Source organism: Myxine glutinosa, chromosome 6 (genome assembly GCF_964187855.1).
Source record: "Myxine glutinosa chromosome 6, kmMyxGlut1.1, whole genome shotgun sequence".
Taxonomy (NCBI): Eukaryota; Metazoa; Chordata; class Myxini; order Myxiniformes; family Myxinidae; genus Myxine; species Myxine glutinosa.
This window is the reverse complement of record NC_136266.1, coordinates 186,977,207-186,999,192: the sequence shown is the minus strand read 5'-3', so window position 1 is coordinate 186,999,192 and position 21,986 is coordinate 186,977,207. Positions and strand designations below refer to the sequence as shown.

The following is a 21,986-nucleotide window of genomic DNA, read 5'->3' as shown; positions in this document are numbered from 1 at the left end:
ATTGCACTGTGGGTTATGAGAATGTTCTGAGACAAAATGGGAAATGTATTATGATATAACTGTGTTCTCCACAATTATTAAAAATTGTACTCTCTGTGATCCAAATCCCCTCCCCAAGCTCAGTGGGGATTGGAGCCACCATGTGTTCTTCTTAAAAGTCATATAACTTGTTAGTTTTGAAGTGTAAAACATGCTGGATGCTTTGTAACAACATGTAACTCAAGGATTTAGACACTCTGAGCTTTGTTTCACGAAGGAACTTGCAGTACCGTGGATGGATCCAAGAGGTGACGCTGAGAGACCACGAACACTGTTCCCTTCATTGTTAATTTGCAAAGTTTCTTAAAACTTCTTATCAGTTTTCCCATTCCCCAATCTTCGCTCCTCCCCTCCCTCTGTCTCCTCCCCTCAGCCCAGCCCCATTCTCTTTTTTCTTCACAAGTATAAGAAAGGCTGTGCTGCACAAATGCTTCAGGATTTTGCTTCGTAATTGTTGTGTTTGTGTGTATGTGTGTGTGTGCGCGTGTGTGTTTTTTTGCATTTGGATTCGTGCCAAGTGGTTTTCTGTATTCTTTGATGTATATCTTCCTTGTAACACAAGCAAAGTCCTCTACGTTTCATTAAAAATCAGTCGATTGTCTTCTGAACAAGTCTGGACACTAATTTTTGAGTCTCTATCCTTCAAGGCTAAATTAATTAGTTCCACAACAGTAGTTACAGTGACAGAGAACGGAATGTTCCTTAGTTTTCGCGAACAGGAGTGCCCGGTGATGTTCTAATCCTGTTGGCATTTAAAAAAAAATCAATTTGTTTGTTTTTTCTGTTTTTTTGTGGGTGCCGAAAACACTTCCCTTCACCCACTAAGGGAAATTTATATTTAATATTATAATATCACCCACACAAATCCGGGATAATTTAATGTTACCTTTCATAATGCTATAAAAGCTCACGTGCATGAGCTTTAGAGCGATAAAAAAAAATCGAACTTTTTTTTTTTTTCCAAAAATTTTCAAAAATGTTTTTGCCCTAAACATTCCCCAGCACTCCCTGATGAACCTCTGGAATTTTGACGAAGATCCATTCAGCTATCTCTGATAAAAAAAATGGCAACACACAACACACACACACAACACACACACAACACACACACAACACACACACAACACAGCCAGACAGTCAAACGGCTCTCTCAATGGTTGTTAGCTTCATGTGTGGGTTTTAGAAGGTGGGAGGAAGTTCTCCCAAATCTCAAAATCTCCATCTCCTTTTTCGGTACATGACCATTACTCATGAACCAGATTGTGAAACTTCATTCTCACAGCTTCGTTCCAAGGGCTCGTTTTAGAATCCTCACTGAACCTCTGACACTGAACCACTTGCAGCGCGTTTGTCGTGATATTCCCCGGAATGATTGTTAAGTACTCAGTAAGTGTTTTCCTGATCATCCCTGTTGCTCCGACTATCACTGGTACAATTTCAGTTTTCTTCAATTTTCATGACCTCTTGACCTCATTTTTCAGATCCTGGTATTTGAGCATTTTCTTGCTTTCTGAAGCATTTAGTCCAAAGTCATTGGGATCCGAAACTTCTATCAACAATGTTGTCTTTTCCTTTTTGTTTGAGCACTATGTCCTGATGCAATGCTCCGCATGCAACGTCCACACGTGTTGGGATCATCTTGTCATGCGTGAGCACTATGTCCTGATGCAATGCTCCGCATGCAACGTCCACACTTGATGGGATCATCTTGTCATGCGTGAGCACTATGTCCTGATGCAATGCTCCGCATGCAACGTCCACACTTGATGGGATCATCTTGTCATGCGTGAGCACTATGTCCTGATGCAATACTCCGCATGCAACGTCCACACTTGATGGGATCATCTCGTCATGCGTGATCACTATGTCCTGATGCAATGCTCCGCCTGCAACGTCTACACTTGATGGGATCATCTTGTCATGAGTGAGCACTATGTCCTGATGCAATGCTCCGCATGCAACGTCCACACTTGATGGGATCATCTTGTCATGCGTGAGCACTATGTCCTGATGCAATGCTCCGCATGCAACGTCCACACTTGTTGGGATCATCTAGTCATGCGTGATCACTATGTCCTGATGCAATGCTCCGCATGCAACGTCCACACTTGATGGGATCATCTAGTCATGCGTGATCACGATGTCCTGATGCAATGCTCCGCATGCAACATCCACACTTGATGGGATCATCTTGTCATGCGTGAGCACTATGTCCTGATGCAATGCTCGGCCTGCAACGTGCACACTTGATGGGATCATCTTGTCATGCGTGATCACTATGTCCTGATGCAATGCTCCGCATGCAACATCCACACTTGATGAGATCATCTAGTCATGCGTGAGCACTATGTCCTGATGCAATGCTCCGCATGCAACGTCCACACTTGATGAGATCATCTAGTCATGCGTGAGCACTATGTCCTGATGCAATGCTCCGCATGCAACGTCCACACTTGATGGGATCATCTTGTCATGCGTGAGCACTATGTCCTGATGCAATGCTCCGCATGCAACGTCCACACTTGATGGGATCATCTTGTCATGCGTGAGCACTATGTCCTGATGCAATGCTCCGCATGCAACGTCCACACTTGATGGGATCATCTTGTCATGCGTGAGCACTATGTCCTGATGCAATACTCCGCATGCAACGTCCACACTTGATGGGATCATCTAGTCATGCGTGATCACTATGTCCTGATGCAATGCTCCGCCTGCAACGTCTACACTTGATGGGATCATCTTGTCATGAGTGAGCACTATGTCCTGATGCAATGCTCCGCATGCAACGTCCACACTTGATGGGATCATCTTGTCATGCGTGAGCACTATGTCCTGATGCAATGCTCCGCATGCAACGTCCACACTTGTTGGGATCATCTAGTCATGCGTGATCACTATGTCCTGATGCAATGCTCCGCATGCAACGTCCACACTTGATGGGATCATCTAGTCATGCGTGATCACGATGTCCTGATGCAATGCTCCGCATGCAACGTCCACACTTGATGGGATCATCTTGTCATGCGTGAGCACTATGTCCTGATGCAATGCTCCGCATGCAACGTCCACACTTGTTGGGATCATCTAGTCATGCGTGATCACTATGTCCTGATGCAATGCTCCGCATGCAACGTCCACACTTGTTGGGATCATCTAGTCATGCGTGATCACGATGTCCTGATGCAATGCTCCGCATGCAACATCCACACTTGATGGGATCATCTAGTCATGCGTGAGCACTATGTCCTGATGCAATGCTCCGCATGCAACGTCCACACTTGATGGGATCATCTTGTCATGCGTGAGCACTATGTCCTGATGCAATGCTCGGCCTGCAACGTGCACACTTGATGGGATCATCTTGTCATGCGTGATCACTATGTCCTGATGCAATGCTCCGCATGCAACATCCACACTTGATGGGATCATCTAGTCATGCGTGAGCACTATGTCCTGATGCAATGCTCCGCATGCAACGTCCACACGTGTTGGGATCATCTAGTCATGCGTGAGCACTATGTCCTGATGCAATGCTCCGCATGCAACGTCCACACGTGTTGGGATCATCTAGTCATGCGTGTTCTAGTTCATTCAAGTGTGTTCATTTTCTATGAACACTATGTGTTCATTTTCAAGGATCGAGTTTGGTTTGTGTTTCCATGATTATTCTGAACCGGAATGTTGAAATGTTTACAGATGTGCCAGTGGATTATTCTGCAGACGCTGTCATGTCTTTCTGTGTACAACTGTTCTGACATGAGTTTTTTACATCCTGGAAAGAGGTGACCGGTACCGGTACTTTCTGTTTCGACTCCACAAAACCTGCATTTGTCCGATTGGCTCAATCCCGCCATTTTCTTAAAGGTATTAGTGTAGTAATTATGGATATGCAACCATTATGGATATTATTATGATATCCTATCATAATTATGGATGTTATTAATTATGGGTATGCATTGGATATTAAAATAATTTGGATATGTAACGAAATATTAACTATTTTACTACTTTAACTTACTTTAAAGTAATCTGTCCCAATACTTATGCTTCCCTAAAGTGGGGGGGGGGGGGGGGGGGGGGGCTGAACATAAAAAGTGTTATTGTCCTGCAATGGTAAAACAGATATACATATAAATACCAACAAATAAAAGTTGACCTTCTGTATTCTTGCCTCATATTCATCTTTTGATCTGAAATCCAAATGTATTGAGTACAGAGCAATAATAAAAATTTGACTTCACTGTTCCAATACTTATGGAGGGAACTGTATATGATGACTGCTATCGGCATTGCTCATTATACATGTTTGGCAGCCTCTTCTGTTTGTGTTTCTGTCCTCGTCGTCACTGAGGACCCTCCAATAAGTGATGAAACCGGTCCGGTGGCCGATAGGTGTGTGTGTAGCATTGGGATTCTCGTGTACGTGCTCCTTGCGAAGGTCTGCAGCTGCAGAGCAACCCAGGTAGGGTTTGAAACAGAAAAGGACTTGCTTTGTGTCGCTTTTCTTAGTTCCGTTATGCAGATTTTTTTGGCTCGAGGAGTAGGGGATAATTGTTCATTGGTTGTTCCCTCCAATTACACGTGAGAGACATGATGGAGTCTTGATATTTTTGATGTATTGTACTATTTACAGAGCGTTGGTGCTGCTGAAGCAGTTTCTTGGCGAGTGTTATATTGGGTGGTTTGCCATTGCCTTCCCAGTGTTGTTTGTGCATGCTCTATCATCAAACAAGGAAGTAGCTCGTACCATTTATTTTAAAGTCTTTGGCACGACTCGGCCGGGGTTTGAAAAGCTGACCCCCCAGACTCAGAGTGGATGTCTACACCACCGGGTCTGGTCTTATGGCCCCACAGACATCTTATCCATTGTTTCTGTCTCTCTTTGTACCATCTCCTCTCTTTTAATTCTCTCTCTGGTATTCATTGGGTGTGCTGGTGTATCTTTAGCTATGCAGTTGAGTATGCAACTTGGCCAGACTTTGCTTGCTCGGCTGGGCCAGTAATTACATCAAATGCGGTGGTGACATGTTTTTTTGTGTGTCCACGTACCATAAAGATCCCGCTTGTCATATGGGTTTTCTGATGAATGGGCACGTGCATTGTTATTGCACTTCGGTTTCTTGTATCTGACGATAAAAATGACAGTACACGATTGATGCCTCAGAATACATCCTCATGGTGTGATTTTATATTGTCAGATTAGGAGGACTTTTGGGGGCATTGATACTTCTTCATAGATAATGCTTTAGTGTCCATACAAAGTTACCATACAGGCATACAAACCAATCACAATCGGAGAAGCTGGCATCATATGCAGACATACAAACCAATCACAATCGGAGGAGCTGGCATCAAATACAGACATACAAACCAATCACAATCGGAGGAGCTGGCATCATATGCAGACATACAAACCAATCACAATCGGAGGAGCTGGCATCATATGCAGGCATACAAACCAATCACAATCGGAGGAGCTGGCATCATATGCAGGCATACAAACCAATCACAATCGGAGGAGCTGGCATCATATGCAGGCATACAAAATCAATCACAATCGGAGGAGCTGGCATCATATGCAGACATACAAACCAATCACAATCGCAGGAGCTGGCATCATATGCAGGCATACAAAATCAATCACAATCGGAGGAGCTGGCATCATATGCAGGCATACAAACCAATCACAATCGCAGGAGCTGGCATCATATGCAGGCATACAAAATCAATCACAATCACAGGAGCTGGCATCATATGCAGGCATACAAAATCAATCACAATCACAGGAGCTGGCATCATATGCAGACATACAAAATCAATCACAATCACAGGAGCTGGCATCATATGCAGGCATACAAAATCAATCACAATCGGAGGAGCTGGCATCATATGCAGGCATACAAAATCAATCACAATCACAGGAGCTGGCATCATATGCAGGCATACAAAATCAATCACAATCACAGGAGCTGGCATCATATGCAGACATACAAAATCAATCACAATCAGAGGAGCTGGCATAATATGCGTACATACAAAATCAATCACAATCGGTGGACCTGGCATCATATGCAGACATACAAAATCAATCACAATCGGTGGACCTGGCATCATATGCAGGCATACAAAATCAATCACAATCGGAGGAGCTGGCATCATATGCAGACATACAAACCAATCACAATCGCAGGAGCTGGCATCATATGCAGGCATACAAAATCAATCACAATCGGAGGACCTGGCATCATATGCAGGCATACAAAATCAATCACAGGAGCTGGCATCATATGCAGACATACAAAATCAATCACAATCAGAGGAGCTGGCATAATATGCGTACATACAAAATCAATCACAATCGGTGGACCTGGCATCATATGCAGACATACAAAATCAATCACAATCGGTGGACCTGGCATCATATGCAGGCATACAAAATCAATCACAATCGGTGGACCTGGCATCATATGCAGGCATACAAAATCAATCACAATCGGAGGAGCTGGCATCATATGCAGGCATACAAACCAATCACAATCGGAGGAGCTGGCATCATATGCAGGCATACAAAATCAATCACAATCGGAGGAGCTGGCATCATATGCAGACATACAAACCAATCACAATCGCAGGAGCTGGCATCATATGCAGGCATACAAAATCAATCACAATCGGAGGAGCTGGCATCATATGCAGACATACAAACCAATCACAATCGCAGGAGCTGGCATCATATGCAGGCATACAAAATCAATCACAATCGGAGGACCTGGCATCATATGCAGACATACAAAATCAATCACAATCGGTGGACCTGGCATCATATGCAGGCATACAAAATCAATCACAATCGGTGGACCTGGCATCATATGCAGGCACACAAAATCAATCACAATCACAGGAGCTGGCATCATATGCAGACATACAAAATCAATCACAATCAGAGGAGCTGGCATAATATGCGTACATACAAAATCAATCACAATCGGTGGATCTGGCATCATATGCAGACATACAAAATCAATCACAATCGGTGGACCTGGCATCATATGCAGGCATACAAAATCAATCACAATCGGAGGAGCTGGCATCATATGCAGGCATACAAACCAATCACAATCAGAGGAGCTGGCATCATATGCAGGCATACAAAATCAATCACAATCGGAGGAGCTGGCATCATATGCAGACATACAAACCAATCACAATCGCAGGAGCTGGCATAATATGCAGGCATACAAAATCAATCACAATCGGTGGACCTGGCATCATATGCAGACATACAAAATCAATCACAATCAGAGGAGCTGGCATCATATGCAGACATACAAACCAATCACAATCGCAGGAGCTGGCATAATATGCAGGCATACAAAATCAATCACAATCGGTGGACCTGGCATAATATGCATACATACAAAATCAACCACAATTGGTGGAGCTGGCATCATATGCAGGCATACAAACCAATCACAATCAGAGGAGCTGGCATCATATGCAGACATACAAACCAATCACAATCGCAGGAGCTGGCATCATATGCAGGCATACAAAATCAATCACAATCGCAGGAGCTGGCATCATATGCAGGCATACAAAATCAATCACAATCGGAGGAGCTGGCATCATATGCGTACATACAAAATCAATCACAATTGGTGGAGCTGGCATCATATGCAGACATACAAAATCAATCACAATCGGAGGACCTGGCATCATATGCAGGCATACAAAATCAATCACAATCGGGGGACCTGGCATCATATGCAGACATACAAAATCAATCACAAACGGTGGACCTGGCATCATATGCAGGCATACAAAATCAATCACAAACGGTGGACCTGGCATCATATGCAGACATACAAAATCAATCACAATCAGAGGAGCTGGCATAATATGCGTACATACAAAATCAATCACAATTGGTGGAGCTGGCATCATATGCAGACATACAAAATCAATCACAATCGGAGGACCTGGCATCATATGCAGACATACAAAATCAATCACAATCGGAGGAGTTGGTGCTCACAGACAAACAGAGAGAGACAAACAAACAGGGATGAAAACATAACGTCCGTCTACCTTTGGGGGCACAGGTGAGTCGATAAATAAAAGATAGGTGACGGGATGATGCATCAATTTGATTTTTGTCTTTCCTTGTATATTCATTTTGTTAATATTCTGGTAAATTTCTAGTAGCAGGGGCATTGAAAAAGTTCTCCGAATGACATACTATCAAATAAGAAATGGCAACTTTAATATTCTTAATTTATGTAAATATATATATAGTTATAAAATGTTATAATCATATCATATATACATGTATACTTCTATACGAGATACATTTCCTATATATGTTGGTGCTTCTTGGACTATTGCATCTTGTTCATATAACCTCTCAAACATTTCTTTGTGCCTTTCCTGGAGGGACTCTGGGTTTGCTCTCTGTCTGTCCGTCTGTCCCACCTGTGGAATTCTTCACTTTTTCTCCATAACGTTTAAAATAATCAACTGAAACTTGGTAAATGGCTTTGTTATGATAATTTATCGAAAAAATTTGAGTTTTCGGACGTTTCACCAATTATTCACGGAGTTGTGGCCTTTTGTGTCGGGTAGGCTCAAGTACTCTTTGTGTAGGGCAACTGTGGGCTCTTTAACATCCACCGTGTAATGATGGGAGACATGACGCCATGCTTAGTCCATCTGAGGGGTGGCACACCCCAGTTTAGTCCATCTGAGGGATGGCACACCCCAGCTTAGTCCATCTCAGGGATGGCACACCCCAGTTTAGTCCATCTGAGGGATGGCACACCCCAGTTTAGTCCATCTCAGGGGTGGCACACCCCAGATTAGTCCATCTGAGGGATGGCACACCCCAGTTTAGTCCATCTCAGGGATGGCACACCCCAGTTTAGGCCATCTGAGGGATGGCACACCCCAGTTTAGTCCATCTGAGGGATGGCACACCCAGTTTAGTCCATCTGAGGGATGGCACACCTCAGTTTAGTCCATCTGAGGGATGGCACACCCCAGTTTAGTCCATCTCAGGGGTGGCACACCCCAGATTAGTCCATCTGAGGGATGGCACACCCCAGTTTAGTCCATCTGAGGGATGGCACACCCCAGTTTAGTCCATCTCAGGGATGGCACACCCCAGTTTAGTCCATCTGAGGGATGGCACACCATAGTTTAGTCCATCTGAGGGATGGCACACCCAGTTTAGTCCATCTGAGGGATGGCACACCCCAGTTTAGTCCATCTCAGGGGTGGCACACCACAGTTTAGTCCATCTGAGGGATGGCACACCCCAGTTTAGTCCATCTGAGGGATGGCACACCCCAGTTTAGTCCATCTGAGGGATGGCACACCCCAGTTTAGTCCATCTGAGGGATGGCACACCCCAGTTTAGTCCATCTGAGGGATGGCACACCCCAGTTTAGTCCATCTGAGGGATGGCACACCACAGTTTAGTCCATCTTAGGGATGGCACACAATTGATGCATCGCTCCGCATGCGAAATATCACAGTTTATACTTGGGACGACATTCGAACCCCGGATAGACAGCTTATAAGGGTGTGTGTACATCTCGGCCTTCATTCCAGGCCTATACTATAACAATGCCACGAAAATAACACACATAAGTAACCAACAGAACTTATTAAAATGTTGCAGAATGCCAATGTAGATAATGATAGTTTGAGCACACCACCTCTGGAACCTTGCACACACTCACCTTGTAGATGAACCCGGTACAGGCCGCCCGGAGTCGATGTATACACACCAGCAGTAGCTCGTGCTTTGATGACATTGCACTGCCTTGTACAGGGCTCCGCCATTGCACTCCGGTACAAAGATGCCATGGTGAGGTTTCAGCTTTGCTTCCTCTTGGGCAGACTGTCGATTCTGATCACAATTTGTCGTCTTGTCTGCGGTCGCGATTGGGAAAAGAGAACGAGTGAAGAAGAAACTAAAACACTTTTGTTTAAGTTTGTTTAACTTTGTGTAAATGTCTACCAGAAATATTTTTGATAGTACTCTTCCCTTTGGTGCTTAAAGAAAATAGTGCATCAAGAAAGTAGTGCACCAAGAAAGTAGTGCACCAAGAAAGTAGTGCACCACCCTTCCATGCCACCCCCAACTCTCACTGCTCTGTGTTCAACCTCCCTTAACCCTAACTTCCTGTGTGGGGAGGGGGGATCCTGGAGTTGAAATCTGTTGCTGTGACATTACTGACAGATTAGCGGACTCTTGATCTTCGTAAATCTGTTCTTACACCTCCTTTCCTTTCCATCCATCTCTCCTTCGCATTTAAAAACACTCCCAGGCTCGGTGCTCCCAAGCCGAAGCTTGCTGCCTACATCCACTCCGTCATCCCACTTTTGGAACTACTTTCCTGTTAATGCAATCCTATTCTTGCTAAGAGAGAGAACATTGTCACCTCATGCCAAGCTACACATATATATATATACACACACACATGCATATACAAATACAAATCGCCTCCTCCGATGTTCTTCTAGCCAAAGAAAGCTGCATAACTGCAACTCTGAAGACTGCACAGGTAGGCCTTTTGCTGTTTCAAACTCTCCCCAGAGTCCCTCCACACCTGTAACGACATTTACACATCGTACACACAAGAGAATCCAAACGCTACACCTGCTCCCCCCCTCCCCATAGCTGCCAGAGCGGTTTCATCACTTAGTGGAGAATCATCAGCGACAGTGTAGACAGACACGTGTACCATCGACACTCCCAAACATGTACCATGTGAAAACGTCGAGCAGTCAACCTCCAAATAAACAAGGCCGAAAGTCTAACAGCGTCATACCTGAGCTTGTTTGATACTTTTAAGGCTCTAATCTGTCTGTCACCATGGAAACGAAGAGATTGCATTGAGACTGGTTTATTCTATATGTTTTGAGTCAACAATGAACCAACCATACACCGGTTCAATTCGGCAACATTGCAGTGTTACGATTATATTTACTGTATTATTAACGTTATTATTATTATTATTATTATTATTATGAAGACAATGTTACTGCATTAATAAATCGAGGCTAATTCTTTACCCCCACGATAATTAGTACACCGCTTCTCATTGAGTGATCCATGAACCATACACCGCTTCAATCCAGTAACTTTGCACTCACGACAAAAGGATTACAGTGTTACAATTATATTTTATATATTACGAGTACACCCGCTCACTACGGGAGCTGCAGGAAGGGTCATTCCTCTTTGGGATATGTAGATTACAGTCTCTCTATGGCCGGGTCTCAAGAACATTGGGTGTGTGTTCATTTACCAAGTTTCTTGTGAAGAGATCGCCAAGTGGTTTAAGCATTCGAGCAAGCACTCCATTCAAAACCGTTAAGGAACGGCTGGCTTGGCAAGCGCTAGCTAGCTGCTTGGTAAAGGAGCACAACCCAAGCTTCTCCCTTTCAGTTTTGTATCAAACAGCAGGAGCGAGTTTCAATAGTTCGCGACAAAAAATGCCACGGTAGCGGCAGAAAGGGCCATGTTGTTAACCCAACATTTGTGGGTTATATGGAGTACAGTAGATCTTCGCTCAGTTCTGCAAATAAACCTTACTTCACGGATGTCGGGATTCCTCCAAATTTCTTCATTTAGTGTTATAAAGGGGTTAGCGACTGTTTAAAAAGCAAATCATACGTGTTTGTGGTGTGTAATATTTTTACTTCCTGTAGAAGCCGTTGCTCCCACAGAAACGCCATTTATAACTATAAGCTATTTATACAAGTTATCACTGCAGGAAAAACGCCTTGGTGAAGTGGGACATTATTAGTTTTAATATTGTTTTGTAATAACATTAACAATGTGCGATTATCATTCATTTTGTTATTAAAAGCGTCTTTGGAAAAACGCCACGATAAAGCTAATTTAACATTTATATACACCTCAACACGCAACGCCATTTTTTTTTTTTTTTTTTTTTTTTTTGTATACTGAATCGAGGCTCGTGAAAGAGCTAACATTTATTTCACAAACAAATCAACCAGACAAACAAAATATACAAAAAGAGGGAGCGGAAGACAAGATGGGGAGAGAAGGGGAAGCACACAACCACAACATTTGAGAGCAGGGAGAAGTGTGGAAGGGAGAGGGCTTGGGGGGAGGAGGCGTGGGGGGGGGGGGGGGGGGGGGGAGAGGTATAAAACACAAGGGGACCGAAATTAGCGGGGGTAGAAAAGATCAAGGTTTTGGATGGGGGAGGATAAGAGATGGTGGTTTGCCATCATAGATGCCATCATTGATGGCAATGATGGGGAAAACCCACTCAGGGGAGAAAACCCCCTTGGGGAGGGGGGCAAATGAATGCACTGCAACCTTCATTTTGTAACCCTTAGTCATCCTGTCAAGTTTGGTTGAAATTGGATAAGTAATGACGGAATGTATTGGCGTCAAAAATTCATCAGACGGACAGACAGACACGAAATGGCGTATTTTAGTATGATGAACGTTATTGTCCCCCGTCGCACCGCGGAACGAAAGGGGGACTATGGCTTTCCCCTCCGTCCCTGTGTCCGTCCGTCCGTCCTTCCGTTCGTGCGTGCGTGCGGGCGTGCGTGCGTGCGGGCGTGTGTGCGTGCGGGCGTGCGTGCGTACGTGCATGCATGCATGTGTGCATAAGCGAAGGACCGCATTCGAATTTGGTGTGTGGGTGCAACCCACGTCAAAATCCAAGATGGCCGCCGCCATGTATGTCTGATGCCATGTATGTCTGAACCTTGTGAGCAAAATATCTTGAAACATAAGCGAAGTACCAACTTCTAATCTGGTGTGTCGGTGTATCTAGGCATAAGGAAGAACCTTATTGAAAATTGGGTCGCCACATCAAAATCCAAGATGGCCGCCGCCATGTGTGTATGAACCTTGTGAGCGGAATATCTTGAAACATAAGCGAAGTACCAACTTCTAATCTGGTGTGTCGGTGTATCTAGGCATAAGGAAGAAGGCTATTGAAAATTGGGTCGCCACGTCAAAATCCAAGATGGCCACCACCATATATATGTCTGAACCTTGTGAACGAAATATCTTGAAAAATAAGCGAAGTACCAACTTCTAATCTGGTGTGTGGGTGTATCTAGGCATAAGGAAGAACCTTATTGAAAATTGGGTCGCCACATCAAAATCCAAGATGGCCGCCGCCATGTGTGTATGAACCTTGTGAGCGGAATATCTTGAAACATAAGCGAAGTACCAACTTCTAATCTGGTGTGTCGGTGTATCTAGGCATAAGGAAGAACCTATTGAAAATTGGCTCGCCACCTCAAAATCCAAGATGGCCGCCACCATATATATGTCTGAACCTTGTGAGCGAAATATCTTGAAAAATAAACGAACTACTAACTTCTAATCTGGTGTGTGGGTGTATCTACGCATAAGGAAGAACCCTATTGAAAATTGGGTCGCCATGTCAAAATCCAAGATGGCCGCCGCCATGTAGGTCTGAACCCTGTGAGCGGAATATCTTCAAAAATAAGCGAAGTACCAACTTCTGATCTGGTGTGTGGGTGTATCTACGCATAAGGAAGAACCCTATTGAAAATTCGGTCGCCACGTCAAAATCCAAGATGGCCACCTCCATGTACGTCTGAACCTTGTGAGCGAAATATCATATCATAGCATGTTTTCTGCATCTTCCACTTTGTCAACTCACATCACTTCACCGACGGGGTACCTAGGCATAACGCTTGTTATTATTATTACGAAGACCATGTGCCTGTATTAATAAACCTGGGCTAATTTGAGGATTATGCGACGGTGATGCCTTTGACAGTTTGGGGAATCTGATGAAGATCTTCCTTGTTGGAGATAGTCACTACTTCCTTGTTTGATGCTTCGCATTTTAAAGGGTAGGGCACTGACAAACAACCATAGGTTGGCATTAATAGCAGATTCTCTATGGACCGAATGGCCTCATCCTGTGCCCTGTCCTTAAATGGGAACCCATGTAGAGTGAACGAAAATTCGAATAGCAACATGGGAAAGCCAGAGCAGTATCCCTGCCAGATATTTCTTTGAACAAATACAACAAGGCCTTGTTTTGATGCCCAAGATAGAGGGTTGCGGAAGGTTGTTGTACAATGTTTCTCCATGGAAGTTTGAATTTTTTGTTTTTAGGCCCTGGAATGCAATCCTGAAGCTCTTTCAGATGTGCTGTGCCATGAATTGAATTGCACATGTTGATAACTCTGTGGAAGTTTGTTCTGATGTTAATACATCCTGAAAGAGCTTGCTTGTATTTGTCTTACAATGTCTGCATTCCATTGAATAGACCAAATGTTTGCTGAATGACTTTTACATGATGTGTCTTTAATTTATGATATTGCTGCTGGTTTAGTTCAACTCAGCTAATCCAGGGAAACTTTTGTGTGCAGCAAGTGATTTTTGGGTGGAAGTTAGGGTTTCATGGGCCTTAGATAAGAGTTTAAACGATTTGTTAGCATTTATACCCTGCGCTCGCGAAGCGAAAAGCCGGGTTAAGCATTCAGTTGAATATGTCTGATTTTGTCCAGGTCTGCAGAGAGTGAGGAGGCTGCAGACTGCCAATCTGAGGAATGAGGAATGGAGCGGCAGAGAGTGGAGTCATCAGCAAAGACATAGAGAGGATTTTCAAGCCAGTCAGAGAGATCATTGATGAAGACCAGAAAAAGCACAGGGCCCAGAACACTGCCTTGGGGAACTCCAGCCTGAACAGGAAGGGGAGATGAGAGAAACCCATTCAGGGCCACACGTTGACTATGACCAGAGAGGAAGTCCGCAAGCCATGCATGGAGATTTCCATGGATACCATAAGAGGAGGGTTCGGTGAGCAGAGCGGGGTGCCAGACCGTATCGAAGGCACATGATATCAAGGGAGACAGCTCTGATTTCCTGTTTGACATTGAGGACCTCCATCCATTGTTGAGATAGCAGAAGCAGCATGTCCAGAGTAGAGTGACCTGGTCTGAATCCAAATTGATGATCAGAGATCAAGCCATTGGAGAAGAGGAAGGATTTGATAGCCCCAGCAATGATGGATTCCATGACTTTGCTGATAATTGGGATCAGGCTGATTGGTCTGCAGTTGCAAGGATCTGTTTTTGCACCTTTTTTGTGTAAAGCGGTAATGTTGGCTGATTTCCAAGCAGATGGCACATAATCTTGAGCAAAAGAGAGGGTGAAGAGAATAGAGAGAGGGTGAGATGGAGCGGCAGAGCAGGATTCTAGGATCTGTGGGCTGATGCCGTCTGGTCCAGTTGCAGAATCAGAGTCGAGGTTTGACAGAAACTTCTCCACCTTGTCAGGAGAGAAGGACACAGAGTCCAGGAGCAGCTGGGTACGACTGGGTACGGTGGGTACAGAGAGAGAGACGGGTTTGGGACACAAGACTTTGAGGCAAACACAGAGTTGAGGCATTCAGCTTTTTCACGTGCGGAGTCAGCTGTGTAGCCGTTTGAAATAAGGGAGGGGATGGAGGCGGAACAAACACCAGAAACAGATTGGACAAGACGCCACCAGGATTTGGAAGAGGGAGACAGATAAGAGAGTTCGGTCTTGAGAACGGAGAGATATTGTTTCCTGGCTCTCCTGAGGGTAGACACACACTTGTTTCGGGCTTTGTGAAAGGAAATGAGATTTCCTTCCGTTGGATTTGCCTTCCAAGAGGCGAAGGCAAGTTGTTTCAGGGCAACTGCCTCACCACAAGATTCCGTGTACCATGGATGGGAGGAAGGGTTTGACAACTGAAGACGAGATGGGATATATCTGTGCATGAGAGAGAGCAGTTTACTTTGGAAGAATTCCCAGGATGAGTTGATGTCAGAAGCAGTTGAGATTGGAGACCATTCCAGATGATTTATGGCTGCTTGAAGACCGTGCCAGTCGGGCGGCCTAAGTGAAATGCCAGATTCGTTGACGCTGAGGAGGCTCTCTGAGAATGGCCAGATGTCCACTTTAACAAGCACATGATCAGCTGAGCCGATTGGAGCAGAAGAAGAGCAGCAGACATTTGCAGGGAATTTTGTCATCACCAAGTCTAGAAGTGAAGATGCTCCGTTGACTGAGATCTGGGTCGGGAAATTGACAGACTGTTTCAGTCCCAATGAGTCACAGAAGTCCTTTGCTGAGGTGCCATGGCTGGTGAGAGAGGTACCCACACCCAGCCAGCTGGCATGATGACAGTTGAAATCATCACATATGAGGAAGAGAGAGTTGGGATGAGTCGATAGAAGTTGGTCCATGTTATCAGACAGCGAGATGTTGATGGAGTCATCACTGTTTGGTGGACGGTACAACACACTTATGAACAAAATGTGGGAGCAGAGAGGAAGCCGTAGCCAGAGGTACTCCTGGGGGTGAGGTGGAGAGAGGGCACTGCAGGGAGAGTGAGGAAGAGAGTTTTTGATAAAGATAGCAACCCCACCCCCAGGACGAGGCTCAGGTCTATCATACTGGAGGAGGAAGTAACCAGGAAGAGATATTAAGGAATCAGAGACATCTTGAAGGAGGAAAGTTTCTGTTAAGCAGATTAAGTCTGGTTTGACAGAAGCAACCTGAATGGAGAGATCAATCAGGTTTGGGCGAAGGCCCTGGATGTTTGAGGTCCATACCGTTAAGGAAGAGGAGGGGGACCATTGGATAGAGGGCAGGGGAGGGGAGTGGTGGTCGAACACGTGGTCGAAGAACGAACGAACACGGGAAAGAGAAGGAAATGAGTTTTATTTTATTTTATTAAGACTTTAAACAAAGGGTAAGATGTTCGGTGAAGTATGGGGGTGAAAAAAAGACTGGAAAAAACACAGTGAGAGAAAGAAAACAAATGGACCACAAACGACCGCCGAGAGGAGACAACAAAGCCCCGAGGCCTGGGAAACCAGGTCTGAAAAACGTGGCGGGAACCAACCTACAATTATACACAGGTATGCACAATTTACACCGAGATAAAACTCGAGGCACTCACACCGTAAAATAAAAAATACAGTTTTGACAAAAATACAAATGGGAAAATTTCTTAACTTTCGTAGCTTGGAGAGCTTGAAAAAACACACGACCTCGCCGACAAAACCGGAAACGGAAGCCCAACTCAAGTTGTTGTTAAGGCTTTGTTGTTATGTTATGGCTTTTTTGTTATGGCTTTGTTGTTATGGCTTTGTTGTTATGGCTTTGTTGTTATGGCTTTGTTGTTATGGCTTTGTTGTTATGGCTTTGTTGCTATGGCTTTGTTGTTATGGCTTTGGTGTTATGGCTTTGTTGCTATGGCTTTGTTGTTATGGCTTTGGTGTTATGGCTTTGTTGTTATGGCTTTGTTGTTATGGCTTTGTTGTTATGGCTTTGTTGTTATGGCTTTGTTGTTATGGCTTTGTTGTTATGGCTTTGTTGTTATGGCTTTGTTGTTATGGCTTTGTTGGTATGGCTTTGTTGTTATGGCTTTGTTGCTATGGCTTTGTTGTTATGGCTTTGGTGTTATGGCTTTGTTGCTATGGCTTTGTTGTTATGGCTTTGGTGTTATGGCTTTGTTGTTATGGCTTTGTTGTTATGGCTTTGTTGGTATGGCTTTTTTGTTATGGCTTTGTTGTTATGGCTTTGTTGCTATGGCTTTGTTGTTATGGCTTTGTTGCTATGGCTTTTTTGTTATGGCTTTGTTGTTATGGCTTTGTTGGTATGGCTTTGTTGTTATGGCTTTGTTGTTATGGCTTTGTTGTTATGGCTTTGGTGTTATGGCTTTGTTGTTATGGCTTTGTTGGTATGGCTTTGTTGTTATGGCTTTGTTGTTATGGCTTTGTTGTTATGGCTTTGTTGTTATGGCTTTGTTGTTATGGCTTTGTTGTTATGGCTTTGGTGTTATGGCTTTGTTGTTATGGCTTTGTTGTTATGGCTTTGTTGCTATGGCTTTGTTGTTATGGCTTTGTTGTTATGGCTTTGTTGCTATGGCTTTGTTGTTATGGCTTTGTTGTTATGGCTTTGTTGTTATGGCTTTGTTGTTATGGCTTTGTTGCTATGGCTTTTTTGTTATGGCTTTGTTGTTATGGCTTTGTTGTTATGGCTTTGTTGTTATGGCTTTGTTGTTATGGCTTTGTTGTTATGGCTTTGGTGTTATGGCTTTGTTGTTATGGCTTTGTTGTTATGGCTTTGTTGCTATGGCTTTGTTGTTATGGCTTTGTTGTTATGGCTTTGTTGTTATGGCTTTGTTGTTATGGCTTTGTTGTTATGGCTTTGTTGTTATGGCTTTGTTGTTATGGCTTTGTTGTTATGGCTTTGTTGTTATGGCTTTGTTGTTATGGCTTTTTTGTTATGGCTTTGTTGTTATGGCTTTGTTGCTATGGCTTTTTTGTTATGGCTTTGTTGTTATGGCTTTGTTGCTATGGCTTTTTTGTTATGGCTTTGTTGTTATGGCTTTGTTGCTATGGCTTTTTTGTTATGGCTTTGTTGTTATGGCTTTGTTGGTATGGCTTTGTTGTTATGGCTTTGTTGTTATGGCTTTGTTGTTATGGCTTTGTTGTTATGGCTTTGTTGTTATGGCTTTGTTGTTATAGCTTTGTTGTTATGGCTTTGTTGTTATGGCTTTGTTGCTATGGCTTTTTTGTTATGGCTTTGTTGTTATGGCTTTGTTGCTATGGCTTTGTTGTTATGGCTTTGTTGTTATGGCTTTGTTGTTATGGCTTTGTTGTTATGGCTTTGTTGTTATGGCTTTGTTGTTATGGCTTTGTTGTTATGGCTTTGTTGTTATGGCTTTGTTGTTATGGCTTTGTTGTTATGGCTTTGTTGTTATGGCTTTTTTGTTATGGCTTTGTTGTTATGGCTTTGTTGCTATGGCTTTTTTGTTATGGCTTTGTTGCTATGGCTTTGTTGCTATGGCTTTTTTGTTATGGCTTTGTTGTTATGGCTTTGTTGGTATGGCTTTGTTGTTATGGCTTTGTTGTTATGGCTTTGTTGTTATGGCTTTGTTGCTATGGCTTTTTTGTTATGGCTTTGTTGTTATGGCTTTGTTGGTATGGCTTTGTTGCTATGGCTTTTTTGTTATGGCTTTGTTGTTATGGCTTTGTTGTTATGGCTTTGTTGTTATGGCTTTGTTGTTATGGCTTTGTTGTTATGGCTTTGTTGTTATGGCTTTGTTGCTATGGCTTTTTTGTTATGGCTTTGTTGTTATGGCTTTGTTGGTATGGCTTTGTTGTTATGGCTTTGTTGTTATGGCTTGTTGTCCAACCGAAGCTTTGTTGTTCAACAAACTACATAAGTTGCGTAATTATGGATCAAATATCTTCTCTTTATGATTATGTTTCGTTGACTAAGGTGTGGCAAGACGTTTCTGGAAGGAAAGGACGGGTAATAGCCCCACCTCCTTCTTTAACCTTCTTGATCACGATTAAACACAAGCTGTAGATGTTCAGTGTTCTAAAATCTGTAACATAGGGATAAACAGTGTAACAGGGATTTATAAATGAAAAATATTCTATTTATTGAGCAAAATGTCTCGAGGATGGCATAATGCATGGAAGGCAATATCTTGCCCCACCTCTCTTGCCAGGGGAATCGTACTTCACATTACTCTACATTCTGGGAAATAAAAGCATGTGGGCATGTGATGTTGAGACTGGGACAGCAACCTAATCCCCAACATTTATATCCTTGGAAAGAGACCAAAGACGTTTTTTTCTGTGATCTTGAAACAAGATAGTGAAGGAACCTGGAACAACAAATTCATCTGTTGTTGATTTGGCTGTCCTTCCCGCTTCATTTGATCCCTACCCCCCCCCCCCCCCCCTGTTTTTGCCCCTCCAATGGACTTCATCTCTTTAATCAAACTCTTGTATTTTCACTTAACTTGGCAATTAAACAATATTCTCATATTTTCACAAATTTTGCTGAAACTCCAAAGACAAGCACAAAGACATATCTTGTGAAAATCACCTGCACTACTGGTCACCGTGAAGGCTCGAGTCGGACAGGTTTGGCAGGCAAAAATGATGGCTCGAGTCGGACAGCTTTGGCAGACAAAATAAGGCCTCGAGTTGAATAACTTTGGAAGACACAATGAAGGCCAACCCTACATGACCAAAAGTATGTGGACACCCAAACATCACAAATCGCATTCCAAAATCATGAGCATTAATATGGAGTTGGTCCCCCTTTGCTGCTATAACAGCCTCCACTCTTCTGGGAAGGCTTTCCACTAGATGTTTGAACATCGCTGTGGGGATTTTCTTCCATTCAGCCACAAGAGCATGAGTGACGTCGGGCACTGATGCTGGGCGATTAGGCCTGGCTCGCTGTTGGCGTTCCAATTTATTCTAAAGGTGTTGGATGGGGTTGAGGTCAGGGCTCTGTGCAGGCCAGTCAAGTTCTTCCACACCAATCTCGACAAACCATTTCTGTGTGGACCTCGCTTTGTGCATGGGGCCATTGTCATGCTGAAACAGGAAGGGCCTTCCCCAAACTGTTGCCAAAAAGTTGGAAGCATACAATCGTCTAGAATGTCATTGTATGCTGTAGCTTAAGATTTCCCTTCACTGGAACTAAGTGGCCCAGCCCGAACCATGAAAAACAGCCCCAGACCATTATTACTCTTTCACCAAACTTTACAGTTGGCATTATGCATTCGGGCAGGTGGCGTTCTTCTGGCATCCTCCAAACCCAGATTCGTCTGTTGGACTGCCAGATGGTGAAGCATGATTCATCACTCAAGAGAACGCATTTCCACTGCTCCAGAGTCCAATGGCGGCGAACTTTACACCACTCCAGCTGACGCTTGGCATTGTGCATGGTTATCTTAGGCTTGTGTACGGCTGCTCAGCCATGGAAACACATTTCATGAAGCTTCCGACGAACAGTTCTTAGACTGACGTTGCTTCCAGAGGCAGTGTGGGACTCAGTTGTGAGTGTTGCAACTGAGGACAGACGATTTTTATGCACTACGCGCTTCAGCACTCTGCGGTCCCGTTATGTGAGCTTTTGTGTTCTGGCACTTGTGTGTCTATGGAGATTGCATGGTTGTGTGCTTGATTATATATACCTGTCAGCAATGGGTGTGGTTGAAACAGCCGAATCCACTAATTAGAAGGGGTGTCCGCATACTTTTGGCCATGTCATGTGTGTGTGTACATATATATATATATATATATATACCTTGGATCGGCTCACTGCGCTCGCCTCACCAAGCGTCGATACTGAGGAACGGGCTTATTTTAGCTGAGGCTAATGACTGTACCTGAGTTGCTGTGTTGTCATGATTTTCACCAATCATAATACAAACAATTACTTTGCACAAATGTATTTGTTGTGTTTGTGATATTTCATTTTTATAGGCAATTTAGGTTGAATGTTTTTTTTTCAAGAAAGAACCCCTCCGCACATACATAGGGGAGGGGTAGGTGCAGACTGGAAGTTTGGGACGATTACACCTCACCACCACGTAATTCAAAACACCGCACCACCACATAATTCAAAATACCTCACCAGCAAGTATTTCAAAACACCTCACCACCATAAAACACGAAATTAAAAACACCTCACAGCCATAAAACACGTAATAAAAACACCTCACAGCCATAAAACACGTAATAAAAACACCTCACAGCCATAAAACACGTAATAAAAACACCTCACCACCACGAAATTAAAAACACCTCACAGGCATAAAACACGTAATAAAAACACCTCACAGCCATAAAACACGTAATAAAAACACCTCACAGCCATAAAACACAATAAAAACACCTCACAGCCACAAAATACGTAATAAAAACACCTCACAGCCATAAAACACGTAATAAAAACACCTCACAGCCATAAAACACGTAATAAAAACACCTCACAGCCATAAAACACGTAATAAAAACACCTCACCACCACGAAATTAAAAACACCTCACAGGCATAAAACACGTAATAAAAACACCTCACAGCCATAAAACACGTAATAAAAACACCTC

At 43.6% G+C, this 21,986-nt stretch overlaps 1 protein-coding gene across 1 annotated transcript in view; it reads right to left on the bottom strand.

Moving 5' to 3' along the window:
• Positions 1-21,986, bottom strand: part of LOC137429047 (SPARC-related modular calcium-binding protein 1) — a gene marked incomplete in the record, with an annotated part of 356,175 nt that overhangs the window by 94,141 nt on the left and 240,048 nt on the right. The window contains 2 exon segments of the mRNA XM_078781008.1: positions 5,092-5,168; positions 9,783-9,975. Coding sequence (XP_078637134.1) covers positions 5,092-5,168; positions 9,783-9,975 — 270 coding nt within the window.